Here is a 23,477-nt window from a genome sequence, read left to right as displayed (position 1 = left end):
ACGGTCACAATAAACTCTGACTTTATCTTCACTCTGATAGATGTGACCAACGGTCGACTTGAGACCTCAGTGATTCTTATTCTTTACTTTAAATTAATTTTACAGCCATTTGTAGCAGGGGAATCGAGTCAAACAGGCTGACAGTGTGTTACCTTCCCTGTGTGTAATTGCTCTAATCCCACCTTCATCTACAAATTGCCCAGGCTTGAACACAACCTCAGGTTCATATCACTTAGGTCCACTTGACGCCTCAAAGCTACTCACGTAAACAGGTGTCGTGTCTGACATAATATTATTTAGGCAAAGTCAGAATGGCATGTGTTTCTGTCACGCTCACACTTTCTATATATTTTACCTACAGTTTAACCTACGTTAACCCTTTTAGAAGTAGTAGGCTGAATCTCCTGTAATTTCTTGTGAAATATAACCTCAGATTTTATTAACAGACCCCTAACACAATTATAACTTATGCTGTTTTTTGTGTTCAGTTACATAGGTTCTTCTTCTCCCAATGAATATGCAATCAATACATGTGATTTCATCGGACTATCTTCACCAACTTTTCAAATTAGATAAAATCGTTATTACATTTTTTGTTTAATCTGGCCAATTACTGGGATTTTTTTTCTTTAAAACATTTGCAACATTTTAGCTGAACACCCTCCATTTGCAATTTGTTTTAATGTAGTAACAAAAGAAAGCTGAATACACTACAAATTGTATCTATCTATCAATCTATTTTTTACTAACCACGACATTAACTTGAGTTTGCGAATTTAACTTGTGAGTAAAATTTGGCCTAGACAGCAGCTCATAATCAGTTGTGCATAAACAGTTAAATGAAAATAAATAAAACAATGAGTTAAAACACATAATGTATTCCTAACAGACAGGACGTCCCAAAGTCAAGTGTAAGGCAAGGGAAACAGTGAGACTGCAGCCTGTAAAAAACAGGATGAGAAGTCAAACAATTGTGTCTTTTACAAATCTTTAAATTCTTAGTCTCAGTTTTCAGGCAATATTGACACAGGTAGTGGATATTTGGATACATCAGGTCCAATACAACTACTTCTAACCTAAGGGTTCGATTTGTGAGTAATTCTGTGGAACATTTTATCAGCCTATGTACAACATCTACATCATTTGGTATTATTTACAGATCTTTATTTTCCTGTTTGATCTCCCTTTATTATTTTTTGTATCTACGCAATCCAGTTGATTCCATTACTCTGTAGTTGACTCTATTGTAGGGCTCACTTACAAGGTCTCACCTCCTTCTCCCTTACACGTTCTTTACGACTTAGGCTAGCTCTAATTGCAGAAAAATATAAACTTAAAAGATTACCAATAAGTACACATTTTGAGCAATGCCCTGGTTCTTCCTGTAAATAGAGAAATAGATGACAAATATACAAATATAATTCCAATACCTTTTAAATCTAGTGTACCATGTTGTTTTTCTCAACAAAAATATTTTGCATGAAAGCACTTTGTTGACCTGCCGAATATTCAAATCAAATTCTATAAGAGGTCATCTTTCAGAATAATTAATGTACAGTGATAAATCAAGGCAGCTATAACTTACAGACACATAAATGATATAGATCATGTCTTCAGCCCAGGTCGCCTACTACTCTTTTTAATCAGATTGCCCCCACCGAAGTGCCCTTTCAAATTCAAACACAAAAGAGGTGACTTAAAATAATTGATTCCGCTTTTATGTGATCCATTATAATAATCGGAACCACAATTATGCTTTACCGAAATTCAATACTTTGCACAAAGAGGTAGCTATTCTCTTTTCCTTCTTTAATGCTAACCTTGAACCTCAATAGAGATTTTATAGAGCATAACAACAGTTTCAGTGTCAACATTCACTACACTGTGCGCCTCCTTCTCCTCTTGTAAATGAATGCAGGAAATAGCACAGCACATTTTCCAGACAATGCCGTGTTAAGTGTCCAGACTTAACACAACAAATAATGCATGCGTAACATAGTTCTTTTATTTGTAGTGATGCAAGGAGTACCGTTTTCTGGAGAGAGTTTATCGTAGGCATCTTCATAGATGTAGTTGCGTCTGATGGTGACATTGATGCCATCGGGGAATGGCCCATCCCCCTGCACGTCCCGTTTGTCAGCATAGATTAACCTCTGGAAGATCTACAACACAGGTGTAAACCCAGTGGCAGGGTCAGTGACAAATCCTCTCAGCTGTAAAATGTTTCATTCTGAGTATAGATTCTGCCATGTACTATTCATCCTTTGTCTTTGATCCCGTTTTTCCAGATTAGGCCTTTTTTGGTAGAAAGAAGGTTGGAAAAGCAACACAAGGCTGTTGATCAAGGCACCACTGGGGCGTAATTCAGACAGAAAAACAAAATCACAGGGGACGTTATCTGTAAGCTCTAGCAGCTGGTATTAAAATACTATGGCAACGTGACAGATGTGCTCACACACCTGACTAGACATCAATTGGTTGTTTGCCAAACATCCTGTCATTAATCCTGACAGAACTGTTCATTGTTAGTGATAGTGCACTTGTAATTTCCAGCACCCTCTTTCTGACTGCAACAACAGAATTCTTAAGAGAGCCCTGCAATGCTCAGTCCTAATACAGCACACAAAACATTTTATTTGTGGTTGTGTGTGGGATAACAGTGCACTACCTTGACTCGCTCCTCGAAGGGAACCACAAAAGGGAGCTCTGTGAGGATGGCCAGATGTCGCTCCTCAGACACAGACAGCTGTGGAGGCTCCAAACCAACTGCAGAAAGACAGACACAATTCAACACGTCAGTCATTCTACTTTCCTTGTGTTAACAATATGTTGTATGTATGTTGTATAAATTATAAAGCAATTTGTTTGCTAGATATAACTTAAATATAACTTTCATTTTATGTTAACTTTTAACAATTATCTGAGGGATGCATCACTTAATTTACTTTCATTAGGGCAAAACATTTGGTCCTCAGAGATCCTAAAAGACTTGCAGGTAATCTTACTTAATCTCTACTTTTAATCCAAGTTGAGTGAAAATCAGACTGTGAAAACTGGGTGGTGATGGAGCAGTGGATAAGACACATGCTTTTGGTGTGAGAGATCTGGGTTCGAATCCACTGTGAGACACCAATGTGTCCCTGAGCAAGACACTTAACCCCTAGTTGCTCCAGAGACATGCGACCTCTGACATATCTAGCAATTGTTAAGTCGCTTTGGATAAAATCGACTAAATGAATTGTAATGTAATGAAAACTAAAGATGCAAGCATCTCAAACATATCAAAATCAGCACCCTTCAGCAGAATCTTAATTTAATAATCTAATAATGATCTAATAAATATTTAGATTTAAAGTAACATGTTTTCTTGTCATCATCATATTTAAGCGACATTTTTAACCTCTTAGGAAGATTCTTGTCTCTTTCCTCCAAAGGTCAGGGTCAGGTACAGGGGAACAGGACTGAATCTGTCAGGGATTACTATCCTTGCTCAGGGAAACTTTAGCTGGAGGAATACTTCAGGTGTCCTCTGCGTGTAACAGTCATCTAACAGTATTACTTCCATCCTCATTGCTAAGCTCTGTAAGTAAGACTTGGTCCACTGTTTACAGGCCAGCCGTTTAACACGTTTCCATCCTATACCCTTTTATTTACACCCATTTAATTAACCCAACTGTGAGCTGCCCATCCACCTGCCGGGGTTTATCCATTAAGCCGATGTTTGTTTTGTATTAAACTCTGGTTTTAGACTGTTTAGCCCACAAAAAAAATGTGCCACAATAGCTAAACCGCTCTTCACCCTCCTCACTTTGCGTCCACTGCAGCTCAATTATTCTGCTCAATTAGTCAATCTGATCTGCATTTTCCCATCAGGTTTCCATCTTTGAGGAGAAATATGGCCTCGGAGTGGTCAATACGTTGCCCATTCATCAGCCACCGGCCTGTCCATTTAAGGAAATGAGAAAAGGCCAGACAAACACGCCGACCAGATGTGGCTGAGTTCATCAGGTACTTTCACACTAATTGAATTTATCCCATACAGCCTCTGAGTGGGATTAGGTAGATCATACACACATTGTTATCAGCTTGTTTTCACACCATACTTCACAGAAACCCGGGATGGCTCAAAGTGAGCCAGATGAAACCTTGCCTGCGTCAGTGTATTTTCCTCTGAGTGCCTAATTGAGTCAATGAAAATGTGGTAATATATTGTTGTTAAAACGGGGGGAGCTTAATGACCTATCTGAGGGGTTTTTTGCCCCTTTGAAGAGCTGTGAAAGAAATCTTTACATTATGAGGTATTTTGACCAGCTTAAAATACTACATTATTCACTTGTTTATGGAGAATCATTTTCTAGCCCTACACCAAAGGACAGTTCAATTTACACTTTAACTCCTTCCCTCCATCTACTATACATAGAAAGCAGGGAAACTAGCTTCTAGCTAGTGTTATGAGAAATAACATCAAAGCACAGCTCCAGTGAATATGAATAGCAAACACGGAGAAGGTGACTTTGGACAGCAATTAGGATGATTTCCTGGGCTATGTATCAAGCCGACACAAGCATTACTGTAGACGATTCTAAATTTTCATTCATTGCCAATGGATTAGCTCTGTGTTGACCACCAGTACGGCATTTTGGATAACAGTCCTGGAGTTATAGCTGATCACAACTATTTCAGAGACCATTCTCATACAAAGACAATTTCCCTCTAGTGTTTTTTTAAGTTCAGGATAAATGTCAAAAGGATTTAAATGTTTTTCAGGCATATGTTTTGCACACCAAACTCAAAAACACAACATTTCTTTTTAAATAGTATTGGGCTACCCAAAAACCAGCATTCTCAAAGTTAATTTTGTTTTTTTCCCCCAGGTATTAAGTTTTAGATTAAAGTGTCAAAGTAACAGTTAACACTACCATCAAGTGTCGACTGAAGTGGCCCGATGCGTCCCATCCTTCGGGTTCTCCACACGTGTCTAGCAGACGGGACATACAACTGGGTGACCTGGAAAGTCAAGAGGCAGGTAATGAAAAAGAGACTTATCACTAATAACCCCTAAAAACTTATTTTCATAAACCTTTCCACTTACCAGTTGTTGGGTTGTACTGTTGTATTATTGGGTTTTCTTGCCTGTTAATGGTTATTTTAAATTCTCTAGATAGTTCTGTTCTTGTTTAATCTCTGTGAACCGCTTTGTAACTTTTTTTTTGAAAAGGTGCTATATAGATTGCTAATTATTATTACTACTGTATTAAATTGGAGATCTAATCAAGCACACATACAAAATGATATGTGGATGTCTAACCTTCATAAAAAAGGACCTCCTCCCTCTAACAGTAGTTCTACTGTCTTCAGGGCTGAGATAAACAGATTTTCTATTTTAAGCAGTAATTAAGAGAAAAATCGATAATTCTATGAATTCACAAAGAATGGCTTCCTCCTGCTGATAGCGCCATGAATTGCACATCACTTGCACCCGCTATCTACCCTGTCCCAAGGTCCGATTCATAAAAGATGTTGCGCTAATGCTATTACAGCGCAAACATGCCTATGAAGTTTTGCAGCTGAGTGCCCTTGTTTTGAGTCTGTTAAATGTTCATCTGCAATGGTCCCAGTAATATTTTTTCTTAAAGTCTATCACATATCACACGACATGGTTAAGCATTATTTGAGTCAGACAATTTTATAAATGCAAGCAAGAACAAAACTTTCCACTCATCTTAAAATGTTTAATTTGAAAGAGAATGTATTCTCATTATAACTAGTACAATTTGAACTCCTCCCTGCTCTTACAATCATTTCTATGTGTGGAATGTCTCCAGTTTTTCTATGAGTCACTCTGTATTGACTATTCTTATTTGAAATGCTTAGACTGAGCACTCTCCTTCATTCCTCTGTGCACGTGGAGAGCTGTTTTCTCTACTCTGCGCTGGACTGTTAAGTTGCGTAACCATCGTCTCCGCTTCTCACAGCAGTCGGTTTTATGTTGTTTTCCAGTTTCGTTCCCTAGTGGTGAATATAAGATATTGTACTGTCTGTACCATCTGTGCACATATGATGCACTGTGTACTTCGCGTGGGTACAATCACTCAGTAAAGTCTTGGTGTGACACTTATAAATGTGCTTCAGTTACCACCAATTCTCTGAAGACGCCAATAATTTCCTTCTAACTGTGTTTTGCTATTAGCACTGGTGTTTGTGAATTCGATTTTTTTTGGAGTGAGGCTCATTTGCAAAGGGAGGGGCCAATTTCACACCAAAAGTATGCATATTCCGGAGAAAAAAGACACTGTTGACTTGGCAGCACAGTTAAGGGTGCATTTCACCCTCTGCGGGTGCTATTAGGGTTACACAACTTACCCACCGCGACTAACTCATAGAAGAAAGCTTTGTGAATACAGCTCCAGATTATCAGGTGTTTTATTCACACGCATTTCATTTCGCAATAATAAATAATAAAAAAATTATATATTATATATTATCACATTCAAGAATATAAAAAACACAAAATCTAAACAACTGTGTTGACCTTATCTGCTCTGATGTTGACCTCCGCAGAGAGCCAGTGACCTGCTGGACAAAAGGGTCGTCTGATGTCGCGAGCTTTCACCATCTTCACCAAGTTAGTGATGACCTGGGAAGTAGATCAAACACAGAGACACACACATTAACATCTCTAATCCCAAACCCCACTTCACTGTAAGATAAAGAAATGTACATTTCAGAGTAGAGAGCAGACAACACTGATGAAGAGGTTTTTCCCTGTGTAAAGGCTGTTCAACAGGATCAGGTGCCTTCACTTAGAGAAAAAAAAAAGAAGCAATTTGAGAATTCAGCCATTAGTGCACCATTTATGGGGAGTATAAAAGAAAAACGACCTGTGCCGTCCCTCAGCGTCCAGCCCTGTTAATTACTGGTCTGCTGACATCAGCCATCGGACAGAGAATGCAAATTGGTTCACAGCACTGTACCGGCATGGCTCCCGACTGGCCTGCAGAAAGCTCATAATTACAACAGTTCACTTTGAGCAATTTCAGGTTACCGTCAACGTAGGCTAAACTGAAAGTCTGTACTCTGATGAGGTCAGTTTTCTTATGTCGGAATTTCTGGGCTTTAAAAATTTACATCTGTGATGTAACCAATGGAAATGCATTCTCTACAAAAAATAAATAGTTGTTTTCTGTTTATAAACATTGCCTACCTGGACATTAAAGATAAACATACATTTTTCCTCTCAGTATTTTGATCAAAGCTCCAGGATCAGGGCCAAAGACCTCATAGTTGCAGTAGCTTTTAGATTTCAACCTCCTTTGACTGGACTTAAGAGGCTCTGCGGTTGCTATGGCTAGTCGCCGCCAGACATCCGCTATATAACCTCATGCATGTCATTGCATGAAGATTCTTGAAGGGAGCTGTTACGTTTGCTAATAACAGTTACAGCCAGTCCATTTCCATATAATACCCCGGCTAGATTATTTCAATCGAAACGTTCTTTTCTAAAGCACGTCATTTTCATAGAGCGACAATCAATCTCGGCCAATCACTACAAGGCTACCAGAGTCTGCAATAATGGCAAGTGCAAAATGTTGTAAAAGGCAAGTGGCGATGGGTTTGGAGCAGGCCTACCCCCTGACTCTGGGAATGAATAAGCATTCCTTAATTAGCCCATCGGGTTAAGTGCAAGCCTTAATGGGCCTTTCCCAAACTCCAGCGTGACATCGTTCTCCAAACATGGCCAAGAAGAAAGTTCCATTAGCAATATTAATACAAGCTTAGTTGATCATTTTCATTCAATTAACTTCTTTCAATTAAATAGATAGCTTGACAATGGAGGTGATAAAAGATGGGGAGGGACGGCTGATGACACGAACCAAACATTAGCGTGTTAGGGGTCAGCAGCGTTAAACTGACTGTAAATCCCACCGTTCAATTTGGAAAATGCATTTCCCCTGCTCCCCACTTCTTTAATGGGTTGTTTTAGCTGACAAGAGGCCTTTGAGCAGATCTTTTATGAAAATTCCCGACGTGCTCTTTGCGTATTTGCCACCTTTCACAGAACTCCGGTGTTCACTTTTAAATCCATTCTGTCAAAGACTAACAGCCAAGAACAAAAATCACTTGATTACCGTTTCCTTGAAAGAGAAAGCAGTGATGGAAAGAGGTGAAATGAAAGAGAGATGCGGAATGAGAAAAAAGAGCAGGGGAGAATGAAGTTAATGCGGTTTTCTGCCTCATTTGTTCTGGGTAAATAACCATTGGATGACCTCCGTGGCAGCGCTCCACCTTGTCTTTACCTGCTCATGCATACATGCCTGATCTCCTCTAACACAGACAAGCATTAGGCCACTATGCTTCAATGTACAGAGAGGCTACACAACAGATACCCCCCCAAGGGTTAATGTGTCACATATTATGGTTCGTGCTCTAAGGTATCAACGTCATGTGTGTTCAGAGAGGAACATGTATGTACAGGTTGAAAGCAGCAGCTACTGAGAAAAACACTCATACAGTATGAGTCTGCTTTGGGTGACTATACATATCTATTCTCAGATCAATCCATCCATATCTGTGTGGAGACATGCAAATGAATAACACACTAAAGATATCTTGTATGGTCTGTACGACAGGTGTCACATTTTCAGATTTAATACAATTTTAAATTTTGAGGTCAGCATTACTTGCAGAAAAATACAAATTCTTAGTACTACTTACTATTTGAACATGTTTTAAGACGATTAAGTTAAAATGACAACACTCATGAGATACAGTGGCTGGTAGCTTAGTGTTAAAACACAGTTGGATGCAGTGCTGAGGTCGTTTTTTGTGTGACAGACTACATGAGACAGGTGTGTGACTCAATCTGCAAGCTGTTTTTTAGCCATTCTATGCAATGAAAAAAGCTACATTTTGACATAGGAATGAGGTCAATGAACCAGAAGGATTCTCTGTGCCATCTCACTTCTTAAAACATTCAGGTTGAGTTTTTAAGTCCTCTACAGCGCAGGCCTATGTGTGTGTTTTGAGTTGACATAGTGTGAGTATGTGCGCACACACAGGCAGTGGGGGCTCCAGACCCCTCCCACTTTCCCAGAAAATTAGGTTTTGCTTATCATCAACTGAATGGCGACACATTTCCATTTCTGCAAGCTTAATGTAATTCAATGCATTATTTTTACTTTATGTCTGCATCAAGATTGAATGAAAAAGAAATTCAGTTAAAATGCCAGGCGTGAATACAAAACATCAGTTAGTTGATAAACAGGAACACATCAATGATGCACATTCAGCTGTAACATGCGGGCAGCTTTATACATCTTACTTTGAACAGCTGTACCCAGCGTTTCTGCTCGGCCTGGATGCGCAGCTGAACCTCGGTGTTTGTCTTAACACCCACACTGCGGAAGGCAGCCATGTACTCCTCACGGTGCTCCGTTTTAGTCTCGGGGTAGGCCAGCTTGATGATACCCAGGCACGCGTCCCTTAGACAGCGAGACAGAGTCACCAGCTCTAACAGTGTGAAGGGCATCATGGAGGACTGCGTCTGACCTGTTGACAGGGAGAATGGATTCATCGTCTTTTACAGATATTGATTTTCACATTTACATGGCGGCAAGACGGTGTGTGACTGCTGAAAACAACACACAATGACCATATATTATTTTGCTGAGACCACCAAACGAGGGAAATGGGAGACGATGGATGTGTGTGTCCACAAGATAACAAGCTCCAGTAGGACGTGTGGCCTAATCAGACATACATGATGATGTCCAGCAATCCCCTAGAAATGTATTAATTTGTCAAAAAGTAGATATAACCAAGGGCACAAATAAGGAACATTAGGGAACATGACGTGCAAGGCTTGAGGATGCAAAACAAGGACTGTTAAATTAATTTGAAATTGATCCAGTTAAACAGATGAAAAAGTCAACTACCTTCCATTTCGTGACCGAAGAACTCACTGTCGTGCACGGAGATGAGCGAGTGGCTGAAGAGAGAGCTAAAGAGATAGAAGAGAGGAATGATGCGGTTGGAGTCCTCAAAGGACATGGGAGACCCTCGTGAGATCAGCTGAAGGAGCGGCACCATGGAGCTGATGGGGCGGCAGAAAGCAGGAGACCAAGCATGAGGCACATACTGTACATACTCAAACAAAAATAATATATACGACTGCTAACACTCACACTCACACACACAAATTTTCAGTAATCAGCTTTGAATTAGCTCACCCAGTGATCATTTTTGTTGTCATGGAAGTTATCAGGTGCCAGAGATGCCTCAGGAAACGTGCATTGAACGCTAAACTGTACAGAAGTCTGCAGAGAACAAATAAGCAGAGGGAAATGTTCAATTTAAACATTCGTTTAATAAAGTCATAATCAGAATCAGAAATACTTTATTGATCCCTGAGGGGAAACTCTTTGTTATAAATTGCTCACTTGCATATCAAGGTATAAGGAATTGAAATAATAATAGAAAGTAGGTACGTAGAAAATATAACAAAATATACAAATCTAAGAATAAACATAAATATAAAGCAGGGTGGATATGTACAGTGTTTTAACGTATTAACAGAAATATAACGATAAATAGTAGTAGTGAATTAAAAAGTATGGTAATAATGTGTACTGGTAGAGTTGACATGGAATGGTATGTACAGTATTGTACAGTATTAACAGAAGTAAATAACTACTGGTAGAGTTGCTCCTTAAAAACTACAGTATTAGAACAGAGAATATTGCAAATTAGTATTTAAAAAAGCTCTCATCAACAACACGACATGAGCTAGAGAGCTATTTCATTCAGATGACACAATCAGTGTGAAGAACTGTAAAATGACGTTCTGTCAATCTGTCTGCTATGTTGATGTTGTTAACTTTGCCTTGTTCACCAGAGGACACAAGTAAAAGTGGATGAGAAAAAATGACAGTTAACCAACATTTCCCTCATAGAATTTTCTTGGCGTTTCTCTCCCCTTTTATACCTTGTGAGGGCTGAAGAGATTAAATGAGCCATTAAGCTTTATTTAGGCGAGGCACCTTCCATTAGTAAACTAGTTGGAGGCGAGCGTACCAGCTCAGGTCATAAACAGCCCTCTGGGCTTCCTGCTGGAGCCCCATTTAACTTAATGGCCAGGAGAGCAAGACAATGGAGGACGGAGGAGGAGGGGAAGCCTGGTCCTCGCTGTGACCCCGCAGCTCCAGCATGCTTCCACACTCACAGTGAATTACATGATATCACTGAGGAGGGCCCACATACCATGCTATAGTCGCTCTGCGGCACCAAGGTGTGAAGCTGCTCTTTGTTCAAGTTTGTGTGTTTGTGTATACTCCTAAATTGCATGGCTTTTCACACAGAGGGTAAGTACAGGTGACAATAATGTGTTAAGTAAGCTAAAAGGCAAAATAAAGTGTCCCCTGCATATAATAGGCCCTTGTTTAAGAGTGACAGAGTTGACACCTATAAGGATGCTTGCCTTTAATAGGGGCAGCATCATATATTCTCAGCAGAGGAGAGGAGGAAAGGTCAGTGGAGCATAAAAGAGCAAAGAGACAAAAGGAGAGAAGAAAGTAGAGAAAGAAAAAGGGAATCCTACTATACTTGCTGAATATTCTTTTCTCAATGTCAACGCTCAAATTCCCATTCCACCATTCAATCTACAAAAACCCATTCAGAAGTCCCAAAATGGAAACGAGCATTAGCAGCAGAATGTCAGACAACCCCTCAATACAGTTTGAAAAATGGTTTGTGCCGAGCGCACACCATCTGTCAGTACTACAAGGCTCAGGAGAGAAGCGAGGAGTAGTGCTGTGGGCTCATAACAAGTGATGCAAGTGTTTGATTGAAATGGGAAACAAAGCACTAAATGCCAGCTGACATGCTGATTTACGGCCTGAGAGAACCCAAACCCCCATTTCAATCACGGAATGAACCACTAATAAACAAAGTCAAGACATCAAAAGGGGTTGCCCTTGTGTGTGTGTGTGTGTGCGTGCGCGTGTGAGAGAGAAAAGCAGCTTGATGAATAACGCCCGGATCATTTCGATTTGCAGTAATGAAAGAATCTCTGTTCAGCAAAAAAGAAAAAAGACCACCGTGCTTGGGGTCACATTTGATACCATAAAAGACTGAATATGTGAGTTTCCACCGGAATAAAAATTTGTTTAGCAGACTATTGTATTAACATGATCAGCGTCATTATCTCATGACAACACAAAAATCACAGCAACTACTCAAAAGTAAATGAAAGACCAAAGTTCACTTTCATCAGAGTGAGCCCCGTTAGCAAGAGGGTGCTATGCTGGGCTAAAACCAAACTATCAAAGTGAAATTACAGCAAATATCCAACACTAAACAATTAAAGTGAAATTATACCACACCCACTAGAGCAAACCAGGGCTTAGTACAATTAGCAAACCAATCAAAAATCAATTTTGGTCCCGAATCATTGTTCAGCTTTTAAGTTGTCCTTTGAAAAAATTCATTTCATGAGACATTTTACGTATTTATTAAAAAGGCAGTCGCTGGACGACGGGCCAGCCTCTCTCTTTTTTTGCTGTAAGAGCAGTAAATCAAGGCCGGGATGCAATTTGCTCCCCTTAGCCTCTTGTAAAGCTATCCCGTCCACTCCTGCAGTGATTAATCTTTCTCAGTGAGCTAATTATTTTGTACAGATATCCAATAATGATGGAAGACGAAGGGCAGGATTTATGGTAAAAGCGAAGAGAAGGAGGAAGCTGTAAAAAATTAAGGGGAATGGGGGATAAACACTGAAATTCCTCTAAATTCTGGTCAACCATTTGTAAAGCAACATTGCAAAATAGCTAGATGCTAGTCAGACTCGAGCTGCTGCCCAGTGTTTTGTTACAGAGGAAGTTAATTTATGCTCATGTTTTTATGCATAGTTTTGTCAAAGCTAGGGCTAATAACAAAAAACAGATAAATGTGTTATGAATCTTTATACATTAACATCCACACCCACAGGTTTAAATCAACAGGCAGCAACCAGCTCCACTAATAATTAACTAGAGCAGGTTGACCAATCACAAAGCTCGGTCTGGATCACCTCCTGTCTCTGTCAATGCACCATCCACCCCCACCCCCACACCCACACCACCTCTGACATCCTGGCCCTAATGTAATCAACCTGAGAAGGGGTAATTGCCCTCATCCAGAACTGACAGCTTCCCTGACATCCCTGCTTCCTTTACCGGTTGTAAATGCCAGTGGGTGTGGATCACTGATAACTGCCTGCCTCACTTCACCGTTATTTACATTACTGCTTACAGCGCGGAAACACATAAAGACATTATTTTCCTCTCAATCAGGTAGGTGTGTAAACAGGCTCTCAGAATGAAAGGCTGATCTCGATGTGTAAAATGTTACGATATCAAATAAAAATGAAAAGGGCTTTAAATTTGCTTTCATGTTAGGTTTCGATCTAGAAACACCTGCTTCACTATGAAGTGCACCTTGGTTAGAGTTATATATTTAAATAGCAATAGCAAGTACTTTTTGGAAATTAGGGAACGATACCTACAATCTCTATTTTTGATGAAAATACATTACAAAGTTGTCTTGTCATTTGCACGAAGCAATAATGAAAAGCCTTCAAGGGTTTTACTGAATAAATTTAATTTGCGTATTTGTACCTGACTTTTGGCACCATGAGGCGATGCTGAACCATGAGTGTGTGGCAAATGGATGCCATCATGGTGAAAACTTCCTCGCTGGCTGAATCCCTCCACACCAGGTTCAGCAGGGCGTTAGTCTGATGCTTAGTGTCCAGCTTGTGGACACACTCTTCTGTGATCAGCTGCACTGAGATTCTGCTGTCATCCTGACAAGAGGGAAATATATACAGGTTAAAAGACATTTTAGTTCATCATAGTATCACTACAGAAGCCCTAAGAAGCCTTCCATTCAAATATTTTTCTCCGTTTTCCCATGATAATTTTCTTGTGATCTCGAGATAACAACTGTTGTTTTCCCATGATAACAGGATCATTTTCTCGTGATCTCGAGATCACAAACCATAACTGAATCCAGGGGTCAGCAGGTGTGTTTCTTCACGAGTCAATGGTTAGCTCAGTTGGTGGAGCACAGGACTCGTAATCCAAGGATTGCCTGTTCGACTCCTGCTCTCTATGACTTTTTTTTAATGAAGAGATTCAGGGGAATCCAATCACACATTCCCCCGACGGCTATTTCAAAGGTTCCGAAATAGCCGTCAGGAAATGTGTAACGTTAAATGGATTCCCCTGAATGAAAAGTAATCATCAGGAATTTCCTCTGCGTGGGAATGATGGGGAAATGAAAAGTCCACAGGTTGATAGATGTCGACCAATCGTCGAGATGCACACAGTCCGGCATGTGCTTTATTGTGAGCATGAGAAACAGTCTTTTCATAAGAACTTTATTGAAGAAGATTATGAAAAAGAAAAATTGGTCTCCTGTGAGGATCAAACACACAACCTATCAGTCCTGTGCTCTACCAACTGAGCTAACCAGTGACACTAATAACCACACTGAAATTACCATTAAGAAACGTTCCTGCCGACCCCTGTGTTAAACTACTGCTGAAAATTATTCCATTATCATGGGAAAACCAAGTACAAAAAATATTTGAATTGATGGCCGCTTAGGGCTTCTGTATATCACAGTATTTATTTTCCATTCACCTTAATTGATTCTAAGACTCAAAACCAGCAATCTCACTTTAGGTCATTTAGCATTTTATTTCAAATGTAATCATTTGAATTGTCCACCCAGTGAACAAAGTCTTTTTAGGCACTTAGCCCTTATTTAACAGGGAGGTGAGATGAGAGGATATGCGATAAAGGTCCACAGCCAAACATGAACCAGGACAGCATCTCAAACCCATACCCCATCAGGATGCCCAACCAGGTAAAGATCAGTGATATTATATGCAGTTATGTATTTGGGACCAGGCACAATGTCGATGTTGGCACAATGTTCTTCTATACTTTTATATTTTGACAATTTATATATTTATATTATCCGTTTATTCCATATTTATATATTTCTACATTTATTTATGTCAATTGTCTACATGTAGCACCTTATCACCAAAGCAAATTCCTCGTATGTGTAAAAAAACTACTCTTTTTGATTCTGATGTGGCACCATGTCACAGGCCCAACTGAAGAGGGAAACATTTTTATTTAATTTACTTCCGAAAGTGGCCTCAGACCAGAAGTGCTCTGTATTGTGAAAATAATCTAGTCCTGTTTGGCTTTTGAAATGTGCTCATCTTGCGATGATACCTGACGAAACTAATATTGCTCTAATCTTGGTATAATTCCATTAACATTTTATGTTCGTTTGTAGGCATCGTACCTGCATGGGAGGTGGATGGATGCCAGTGTCATCGTCGTCCTCCGAGTCACTGCTAACTTCTGGCCTGCTGCTGCTCTCTGACACCGGCAGCAGTGGTAGCAGTGTCTGCAGAGCACGGAGGTACAGCAGGAGACCCTCCTCTGATAGTGAGCCTGCCAACGCACATCCATCACCATTACTGTGCACACTATCATATCATCATCTCTAAATCTGTCTAAGAGTTTATACATTAAATGAGCCATATACCGTATATACAGTGTGCAGTACAAACACGGGCCTGTGTGCAGATCTCTAAACTGTGCCACCCACCTAAGCAGTTCTCCCCTGCAGAGAGGACAAAGTAAAACACCCATGGTGCCCGGCTCTGTGGTGCTGAGGAGGAGCCAATTGTGGCCCGGAGGGAGCCCAGGAAGGCCTCGAATGGAAATGAGAGACGGATGTCGGACAGCGCCGGGATAAAGAAGTGAAAGATCTGCTCGGTGAACGGTGCAGAGATAAACTCCTCGGTAAAGGCTGCAAATACAAACTGCCTATAAGACAACAGACAGACATCAGACAAGTTAACACACTGCATGAAAATGATATGAATAAAAATGTATTTAAAAAATTAAAATACTGTATGATCACACAGAAATTAACCAAGGAGGTGGGGTGTTCTAACATCACCCTGCTCTTTCTGCTGCGTGAGTGCTCCAATATTGTGTCTCCAAACAGAGCTGCTTTGTGTGGCCCAGTCAGACACATCTGGTTGGTGAAGTCAGATAATTAGCTGTTAGAGTCCGTGTGTACACAAGTTTCTCTCACTCCCGCCTTGCTTTTCTTCAAAGAAGAAAAGAAGTTCCCTGTCGTTTGTTATTAAGAATGTCTGAAACTGAGGGCAAACAGCCTGATATTCTGCACGAGCGAGCAAGTCTGGGGCCCTTTTATGGCTTGTTGTAAATTGGTCGCTGAAGCAATTACTGCTTCACCACTGACTAGAGGGGACAAAAAAAACTGCTGTAGTTTGTCTGATCAGTTTAATGAATGATTTTTAAAGAATTCACTAGGGACAAATACTTTCCTGCTACCACGCGGTAGTCTTCTCTCTGTACTCTGCAGCAATTTGGGAGGTCTGCAGAGATCACTTATTTTAAGTGTATCCAGCAAATCCTTATCCTGTTATGTGGAGCCTTATTTGTGATTGTGTGTTTTTTTTGTCATCCCCAGAGGAAGGTCAAACAACCGTGTAGTGCTCATGGACACTTCAGCAGAAGGTGTACCTGTCAGAGTCTTGCAGCTAGTTCTGATCATATTTAATTCACATGTTCTCAGAATCCAACTTGTAAATCAAGATCAATGGTGAGATTATTACATTATTTACAAGGGCCAATTTTACCATCAGACACCAGTCACCACTGGCAAATATCACCTGTGTCTGTGATTCTTTTGTTCAGCTTATTTGGTTGGTAACCTTCCACTCCATACAATATTTTAATATTGTATGGAAATACAAGGAGGTGACATTAGCACTGAATGTAACTGGATAATTTTGGAATTCACAGTGTCCCATTGCTAGTTTAGAAAATCTTTCTGGCCATATAATGCATAGTGCTTGAAAGTAATACTTATATACTAATAGTCAAACAGCGTTTTCCATTGGAACAACTGCTCTCCATCTTCTGGTGTGCAGCACTGTGACCCTTCCCAGCCGCAGCCTCCGAAATTACCTCTCAATAAGTGACAAATAGCAGTAAAATGGTGGAGAACTAAGTAAGGGTGACCCATGAATGAATACTGGGTATAGTCTAAAATGAGTCTCTCCGGCCGAGAAAATGAAAGAAAAACAAAATGCATCACAAAAACTTTCCAACTTACATACTCATATTTCTATTCAACTACATAATTATTTGGGCAGGAAGCTCCTGCCACTGTCTGTGTAAAGGCCCTGATCTAACAGTTACTTCAGTCTCGTGCTGTACCTTGCGCCTGTTGTGCAGGAGGAGTAGCTAAAGTGCAGAGGCTTGAGGATGTGCTCCAACAGTGTGCTTGCTAGAGGGAAAGAGGGAGAGTCACTGTACTCCAGACTGGAAGGGAGCCTGTGATTCACGAGAATGTACAGCGACTTATAGTATCCTGAAGAGAAGACACAAAGAGAAATAAAAATTCAGAAGGGATGTTACGACACCGGTTAACTTGGTAAAACATCCACTTAAATAATTACACACTTTGAAGCAGTAAATGTTACTGTTTGCAGTAACAAGTGTAGGATTGGTATAGGAATGAAAGGAAGTCAACGGTCAGCCATTAGGTTTTCTCAGCGATGCACCAGAAGTGAAAAACCGCACCACCTGAAGTCTCATATATACTGAGAATGTAAAAGGAGAAGCGCAGATAACCTGCAACAGAAAACAGTGCTCCCCTATGCTTAATATTTTTAGCTATAAAAGTAGGGCTAGACAGTTTGCCTGGTTAATTAGGCTTCAAGACATCTGACAAAAATTAAACAAGGAGCTTTGTGTTGACAAGTATGAATCATTTTAAACAGTGCACTTGAAATGACTCATACTTCTGGGAGAATGTAAACACTATGAGATGTACTTGACCTGTGCACACCACTGTATATACTCATGTGCCAGTCAGAGCAGGAACTGCCCATGCACCGATAAAAGTAGTCAAACACACTTCGGACCAATTAATATTGACAGACATCTCAACACAGCCCCTAATGTTTGACAATTAGGCCTTAAAAGGTTTATTTGTTTCTATGTTATTCCACGTTGGAATAACATCACCATTTCCAATACTGATTTTTTTTATCCTCCACAAAACTGACAGCAGACTTAAGAACAATGAATTACGCATATTCTCAATCACGGCCATGAACATCACATCAATGCTGATCTATTAAAGTAACACCAGACAAATAATATCAATGCTTTCTCATCCAAAATCTTGAATAAATACATAATAAACCAGTGACTCCCACTGTAAACATACCTTTCTGTACCATATAGTGCAAAATCTGCTCGAGTAATGAAGCTACATAGTTAGCATCTGGAATAACAGGAAGATAGGTTTTCTCTGAAGAAAAGATTTCTAGCATCCGCATGGGAACCGACACATTTAAACTGTCATCCTTGCAGTTCTGTAGGAGTCTGGGGAGACGAAGAGAGAGACAAGTCAGATGGTGACAACAACTGCAACGTTCTTCGGTATCACCCTACCACGTGTTTATGCATCAAACAGCTTAAAATATTAATCTTGTTTAAGTACTGTACCTGCAGCAGAAGCCTAAGATCCTCTTGATCTGAAACATACATGTTTGTCTCTGTGGGCCCACCAACAACTTCACAAACTGACTGTTGAGTTTCACCAGGTTCTGACACAACCATATCTTTAGGAACACACAAAATAAACGCACAATTTGTAACATGTAAATTAGACCTCTACGCTATAATAGCGTAGGTTAAACAATCAATTTAGTTGTAATTGAAGACACATGAAATTCTCACCAATCTATGTGCATCCACACTCTGTCTGTAGAAAAATATGAGTTGTCTTGATAAGAGGCAGAGACCAGGACCGTCCAAGATGTGCTGAGTTCCCCCTGCCAGCGTGTGGCTGACAGACTCGTCAAACCTGGCCCTCTGGGTGGCATACTGGAAGAGGGTCACATATTGCAAATGCTTTGTTTACACAGATTATTTGAATATTAACACAAACACTACAAATCTACACCACAGGTAAGAAAATGGTGCCATGTCAAAAAGAGGCACACAATAAGCACAAACAAGTAAAGGCTCTATCTGTGATTATAAAAAACAATAAATTTTGTCTCCAAACAGAGTAATCCGACTTGTTGTCAGTTATCTGCTTTGCCAACACAGAGGCCACGGTTACGATACGATACCATATACTTTAGTCTCCGTACAACACTTGGACTCAAGTGCCACACACATATACTTAGCTTCCTCCATAGTAGTAATAATAAAAGACAAAATAAACAGAGCACCACATACTGTAGCAAATCAAAGCACAAATTACACATATTGCACATTTTTGGCAAAGAGTAAATGATGAATTTATCCTGTATTTATTTATTTTTTACCACTTCCACAATTAAAACACAAATCCTTGCATCTCTTTAAAAGCCATCTCAAGCACTCTTCACCACGTCAACTATTCATAACTAAGTGGCTGATCAAAAGAAAGGTTAAGGCCTTTCTCTGCTGAAGCAAAAACAAAATTACCATGTAGAAAAACCAATAATACCAACAACTTTTTAGGCCACTGACTGACAAAGTATTTGGTCACCCGCCTTTGGCAAATTCTTATCATCAAACAAACTGTATTCAAAGGCAGCAAAACAAAAAAAAACATGCACACAGGAAGTACAGTTTATCTGCATAGTCTGATTTGAGGTTTGAGCACTGTGTGCAAAAATCACTAATATGCATTCAAACAGATGCCCAATTCAGATATCTGAAGCTCACGAAAAATACATTATCTACAAAACCATTCATACAGGCAGCAACCTTCATAAGCCACCTACATGTTACAGGGTTTCATGCGTAAGTGCTGACACACAATGTGAGTGAAAGTTATCATGGGCACATCTCACAGATGTTATGTTAAATTAGGCTCACAATACTCAATACTGAAAACAGCCAACCCCCTTGGTTTTCTTAGTTGTTGCAGACTTACCTGTTGTTTCAAGTCCTGGTAGCCACGTATGTAGGACTGAATGATAATGGCATTCTTCAGTCGTTTCCTTTCATCCTGCACAATAAAAAAAACACAGCTTAGAAGGAATAAATAGCATCAATGACCACTGAAACAAAGTAGGCCAATCATTTGTTATCATGAAAACAGTATTTTCTTTATATTTTCACATGATTTTGTTGTGCAAAGTGGTGTAAGTTGTAAGGTTTCATTTTAACTGGGGTAATTTGTCTCTACAGGAAAATCCTCATGCCATAACCAGCTTGTAAACAAAACATGGCACGAACACGGTTACCTCTCTTTTTCTTCTTTCTTCTTGAGTGCGATGAAGCAGAGATGCTTTCTCCTCCTGAAGAGCAACATAAGAGAACATTTGGAGAGCTAGTTTAAATAATAACATGCTTAATGAGTTGTGCTAAGCACATATGTAAGCATTTGGACTACGCCTATGTGTCAGTTGAAAACAGAACCATGTTGTCGCTGGTTTGTTACTGGTTAATTTGAAAAATGACACATACCTTTTTACTTGCCCCTCCAAGTGATACCTTGGGTCTTGTCTTGAAATCTCCCTCAAAGCTAAACATTGTTAGATTTTTCCCATTGACTGATTCAGAGGTTGCCACTAATATCTGAAAGAGAAAACAAAACGAAAACTATATCAACGTCCTGATTTAATACCCAATGGCAGAGTAAACACTAAAACAAGTGACGAAATGAAACAGAAATTAACTGACGACTCGCCTCAATTTATTAACAATTAACAGGCTAATCGATTATTCAAGACGAAGCTCCTCCGTTTGCTGTTCGTAATTTATATGACAAAATAAAACAGTCGTGATGTAGACAACGTCTGAACGAAAAGACTAACAAGGTTAACTTCAGCTAATTATCCTGACAGCTTCAGTTTGGTTACAACAATAGTTAGCTAGCCGGTGACTTAGCTAGCTAATGACTCAGCAGCTGTCAGGTGCTAAACGCTGTCGTTTACGTTATCTGACTACAAGCAGCAACGGAGACACCAAATCACAAAACATTTATTGATGACATGTCGCAGTACTGATTCATACATTTGTGAGTTACATGATTTTGTTGACGTTAGCAGTGCAGCTAGCTAGCAGAGCAGCTAAGCACTGAGACAGGCTAACTTTACGTGGGGTGTCTTCTTAACGTTATCCGCGTGTCCTTTTTGACACTGCTCACATTACAGGACACCCATCTGAGAATTAGAATCGTTTACCTTTGACTTTTGAATTAAGGAGTGAAAAAGACAAAATAATAATTCTGTGAAGGCTGTTTAGGTTAATCCAAACGTCAAGTCTTCTTTTCCTTCTCTCTCTCTCTCTAGAAATCATCAACACAACATAGGGAACAGCCAACTTAACTGCATCCGGTTCCTGTAATGTCTGGGAGGTGATTGGACAAAACTCGTGCCAATAACATCCAAGCGGCTTAAACCCGCCTCTCAACTACAGCCATTGAGAATGTTCTTTGACTGGTGTGCGTCTTTTTACAGTCTATGGTTAGTGTGTGTGTGTGTGTGTGTGTGTGTGTGTGTGTGTGTGTGTGTGTGTCTGTTAATACAGATTATTTTTCTCCTACAATACATAATACTCTTTTGCTGCACAAAACTAGCTTGTATGCTTCTCCTTGAAGGTGAAAGGTTATAGGCAAAGGCATAGAAAATGAATGAATGGACTCTTTATTAGTGAGCCTTCTCAGGTGTAATCCAACATCTTGACATACTACATCGGGACCGTCATACATACATACACACTTCTTCACAACAATGACAGTTTACCCAATTTTCTTTTATTGCCACAAGAAATTTTACATAAAAAAAAAAAAAAAAAAGTAAATGGACATCTAAATTAAAGAAGAAGAAGAAGATACTTTATTGTCACATACATGTTGCAAAATTCATTCTCTGCATTTAACCCATCCCTCAAGGGAGCAGTGGGCAGCCGCTGTGCAGCGCCCGGGAACCAACTCCAGATCTTTACCAGTGTCTGGTCAGTAGCACTGACTGGAGAACCTAACATGTTTGTGGTGGTAAAATAACATATTTACATTTCACAAAACAATTTTACCACAAGGTCTGTTTATAGCTGTTTTAAACCTTTCTAAAAAAAAAAAGCAACACACATTAGATGGAGTTTGCCCGTTTGTCATGAAACTGTAGATTTTTCTGTCATGGATTTCTTGTCCGCGTTAGCTTAAAAATGAAGATTGAAAGTTCTTTCTTGACCTCGTAAAATAGCCAACATTTAGGCCTAAATGTATTTTGATTATACTATAGGCAACACAGGCAAGAAGGCATTGAATTGTTCAGAATTGTCAACAGAGAAAGTTCAAATTAAATCACTGGATGAGAGTTTTCAAGGTTCATCTGAAATACAGAGAACTAAACCAGTCAAAACAGCCCAAACAACAAAAGCCTGCCAGCACACTCTATATGTGGTTTATATACATTTTAGTGTCCCTGCAATGCACTGGACTGGTTATCTTATTGTGTGTGGGTGTGTCGTAACAGTATACATGTGGTGTACCTCAAGGCTCATTCCTTGGACAGTCTACCTCATACATAATAACTAATGGGAATGACATCTCCTGCCAATGTTAAACTGATCCAACACAGTTTTATCTTTCACTCCGGGAGAGTACACAGGAAAAGCTGCATATTTGATTTAATAACGTTATTACTACAATGCCCTCTTTAAGATTTAGCCTAGAACAGCTTTAGTGCATATAATGGCATTGCTACAGCAAGGCTTAACAATAGAGCTATTGAACTGTGTCACCCTTTCTGTGGTTGAATGTTCATTTTAGAATTGATTTTATCCTTCTGAAGTTTTGATCTCCATTAGCCTGCACACAGCTAGAATTCAAAAAGGAAAGATCTACCTGCAGATCTACTGGATGGCTGAGTCAGTATCCCTAAAAGGCATTTTCAATTATTTTTTATTTATTTTGTATTCCCATTGCCTCATTGGATTGAAAGGTTTCTTCGTACCGTCATGGAAATTAACATTATGTCATAATATGATGGCACCACAGGTATGTTGGTAATTTATTGTTTGTTTTGTTTGTTTTTTACACTTTTGTGTTTTACTGATCTTTTGAATTTCATCTATGTAGATTTAAAACATGTACGTTTGTTCTCCAATGTATGACTGAAAAATTTACACATAAAGATGATAATAACTGATAAGTATGATGATTATTATTAACAGTAGGGTTTTTCTGTTTTATTTGGTGTTGCTGTGTATCTTCCTAGCCTCCCATGCAAAAGTAACTCTTCAGTGATCTGATTCCAGCTGGGAACTTTGCTTTCTCAGCTTTATCAGTTTTTACACATAGCCTATACAAACAACAACTCATGCATTTAAATGGTTTGGACTAAATATTCATATAGGCTA

At 39.5% G+C, this 23,477-nt stretch overlaps 1 protein-coding gene across 3 annotated transcripts in view; it reads right to left on the bottom strand.

Moving 5' to 3' along the window:
- ube3c (ubiquitin protein ligase E3C) overlaps positions 1-21,463 on the bottom strand; it is a 30,621-nt gene extending 9,158 nt beyond the window's left edge. Inside the window, exons 1-18 of one of the 3 annotated variants that reach the window (XM_046064997.1) lie at positions 21,444-21,463; positions 20,580-20,690; positions 20,357-20,410; positions 20,044-20,118; positions 18,852-18,998; positions 18,618-18,733; positions 18,337-18,494; positions 17,319-17,472; positions 15,670-15,890; positions 15,361-15,512; positions 13,653-13,840; positions 10,230-10,316; positions 9,936-10,093; positions 9,323-9,549; positions 6,533-6,637; positions 4,920-5,007; positions 2,669-2,766; positions 2,030-2,162 (exon numbers count right to left, since the gene is read on the bottom strand). In XM_046064997.1, coding sequence (XP_045920953.1) covers positions 2,030-2,162; positions 2,669-2,766; positions 4,920-5,007; positions 6,533-6,637; positions 9,323-9,549; positions 9,936-10,093; positions 10,230-10,316; positions 13,653-13,840; positions 15,361-15,512; positions 15,670-15,890; positions 17,319-17,472; positions 18,337-18,494; positions 18,618-18,733; positions 18,852-18,998; positions 20,044-20,118; positions 20,357-20,410; positions 20,580-20,645 — 2,227 coding nt within the window. In that variant the 5' untranslated portion in view covers positions 20,646-20,690; positions 21,444-21,463. The other 2 variants (XM_046063530.1, XM_046064273.1) reach the window with 2 other exon arrangements.
- Between the last annotated feature and the right edge of the window lie 2,014 nt (positions 21,464-23,477).

This window comes from Micropterus dolomieu, linkage group LG01 (assembly GCF_021292245.1).
Source record: "Micropterus dolomieu isolate WLL.071019.BEF.003 ecotype Adirondacks linkage group LG01, ASM2129224v1, whole genome shotgun sequence".
NCBI classification, from domain to species: Eukaryota; Metazoa; Chordata; class Actinopteri; order Centrarchiformes; family Centrarchidae; genus Micropterus; species Micropterus dolomieu.
The sequence above is the reverse complement of the archived record's forward strand: the minus strand, read 5'-3'. Positions and strand labels throughout refer to the sequence as shown.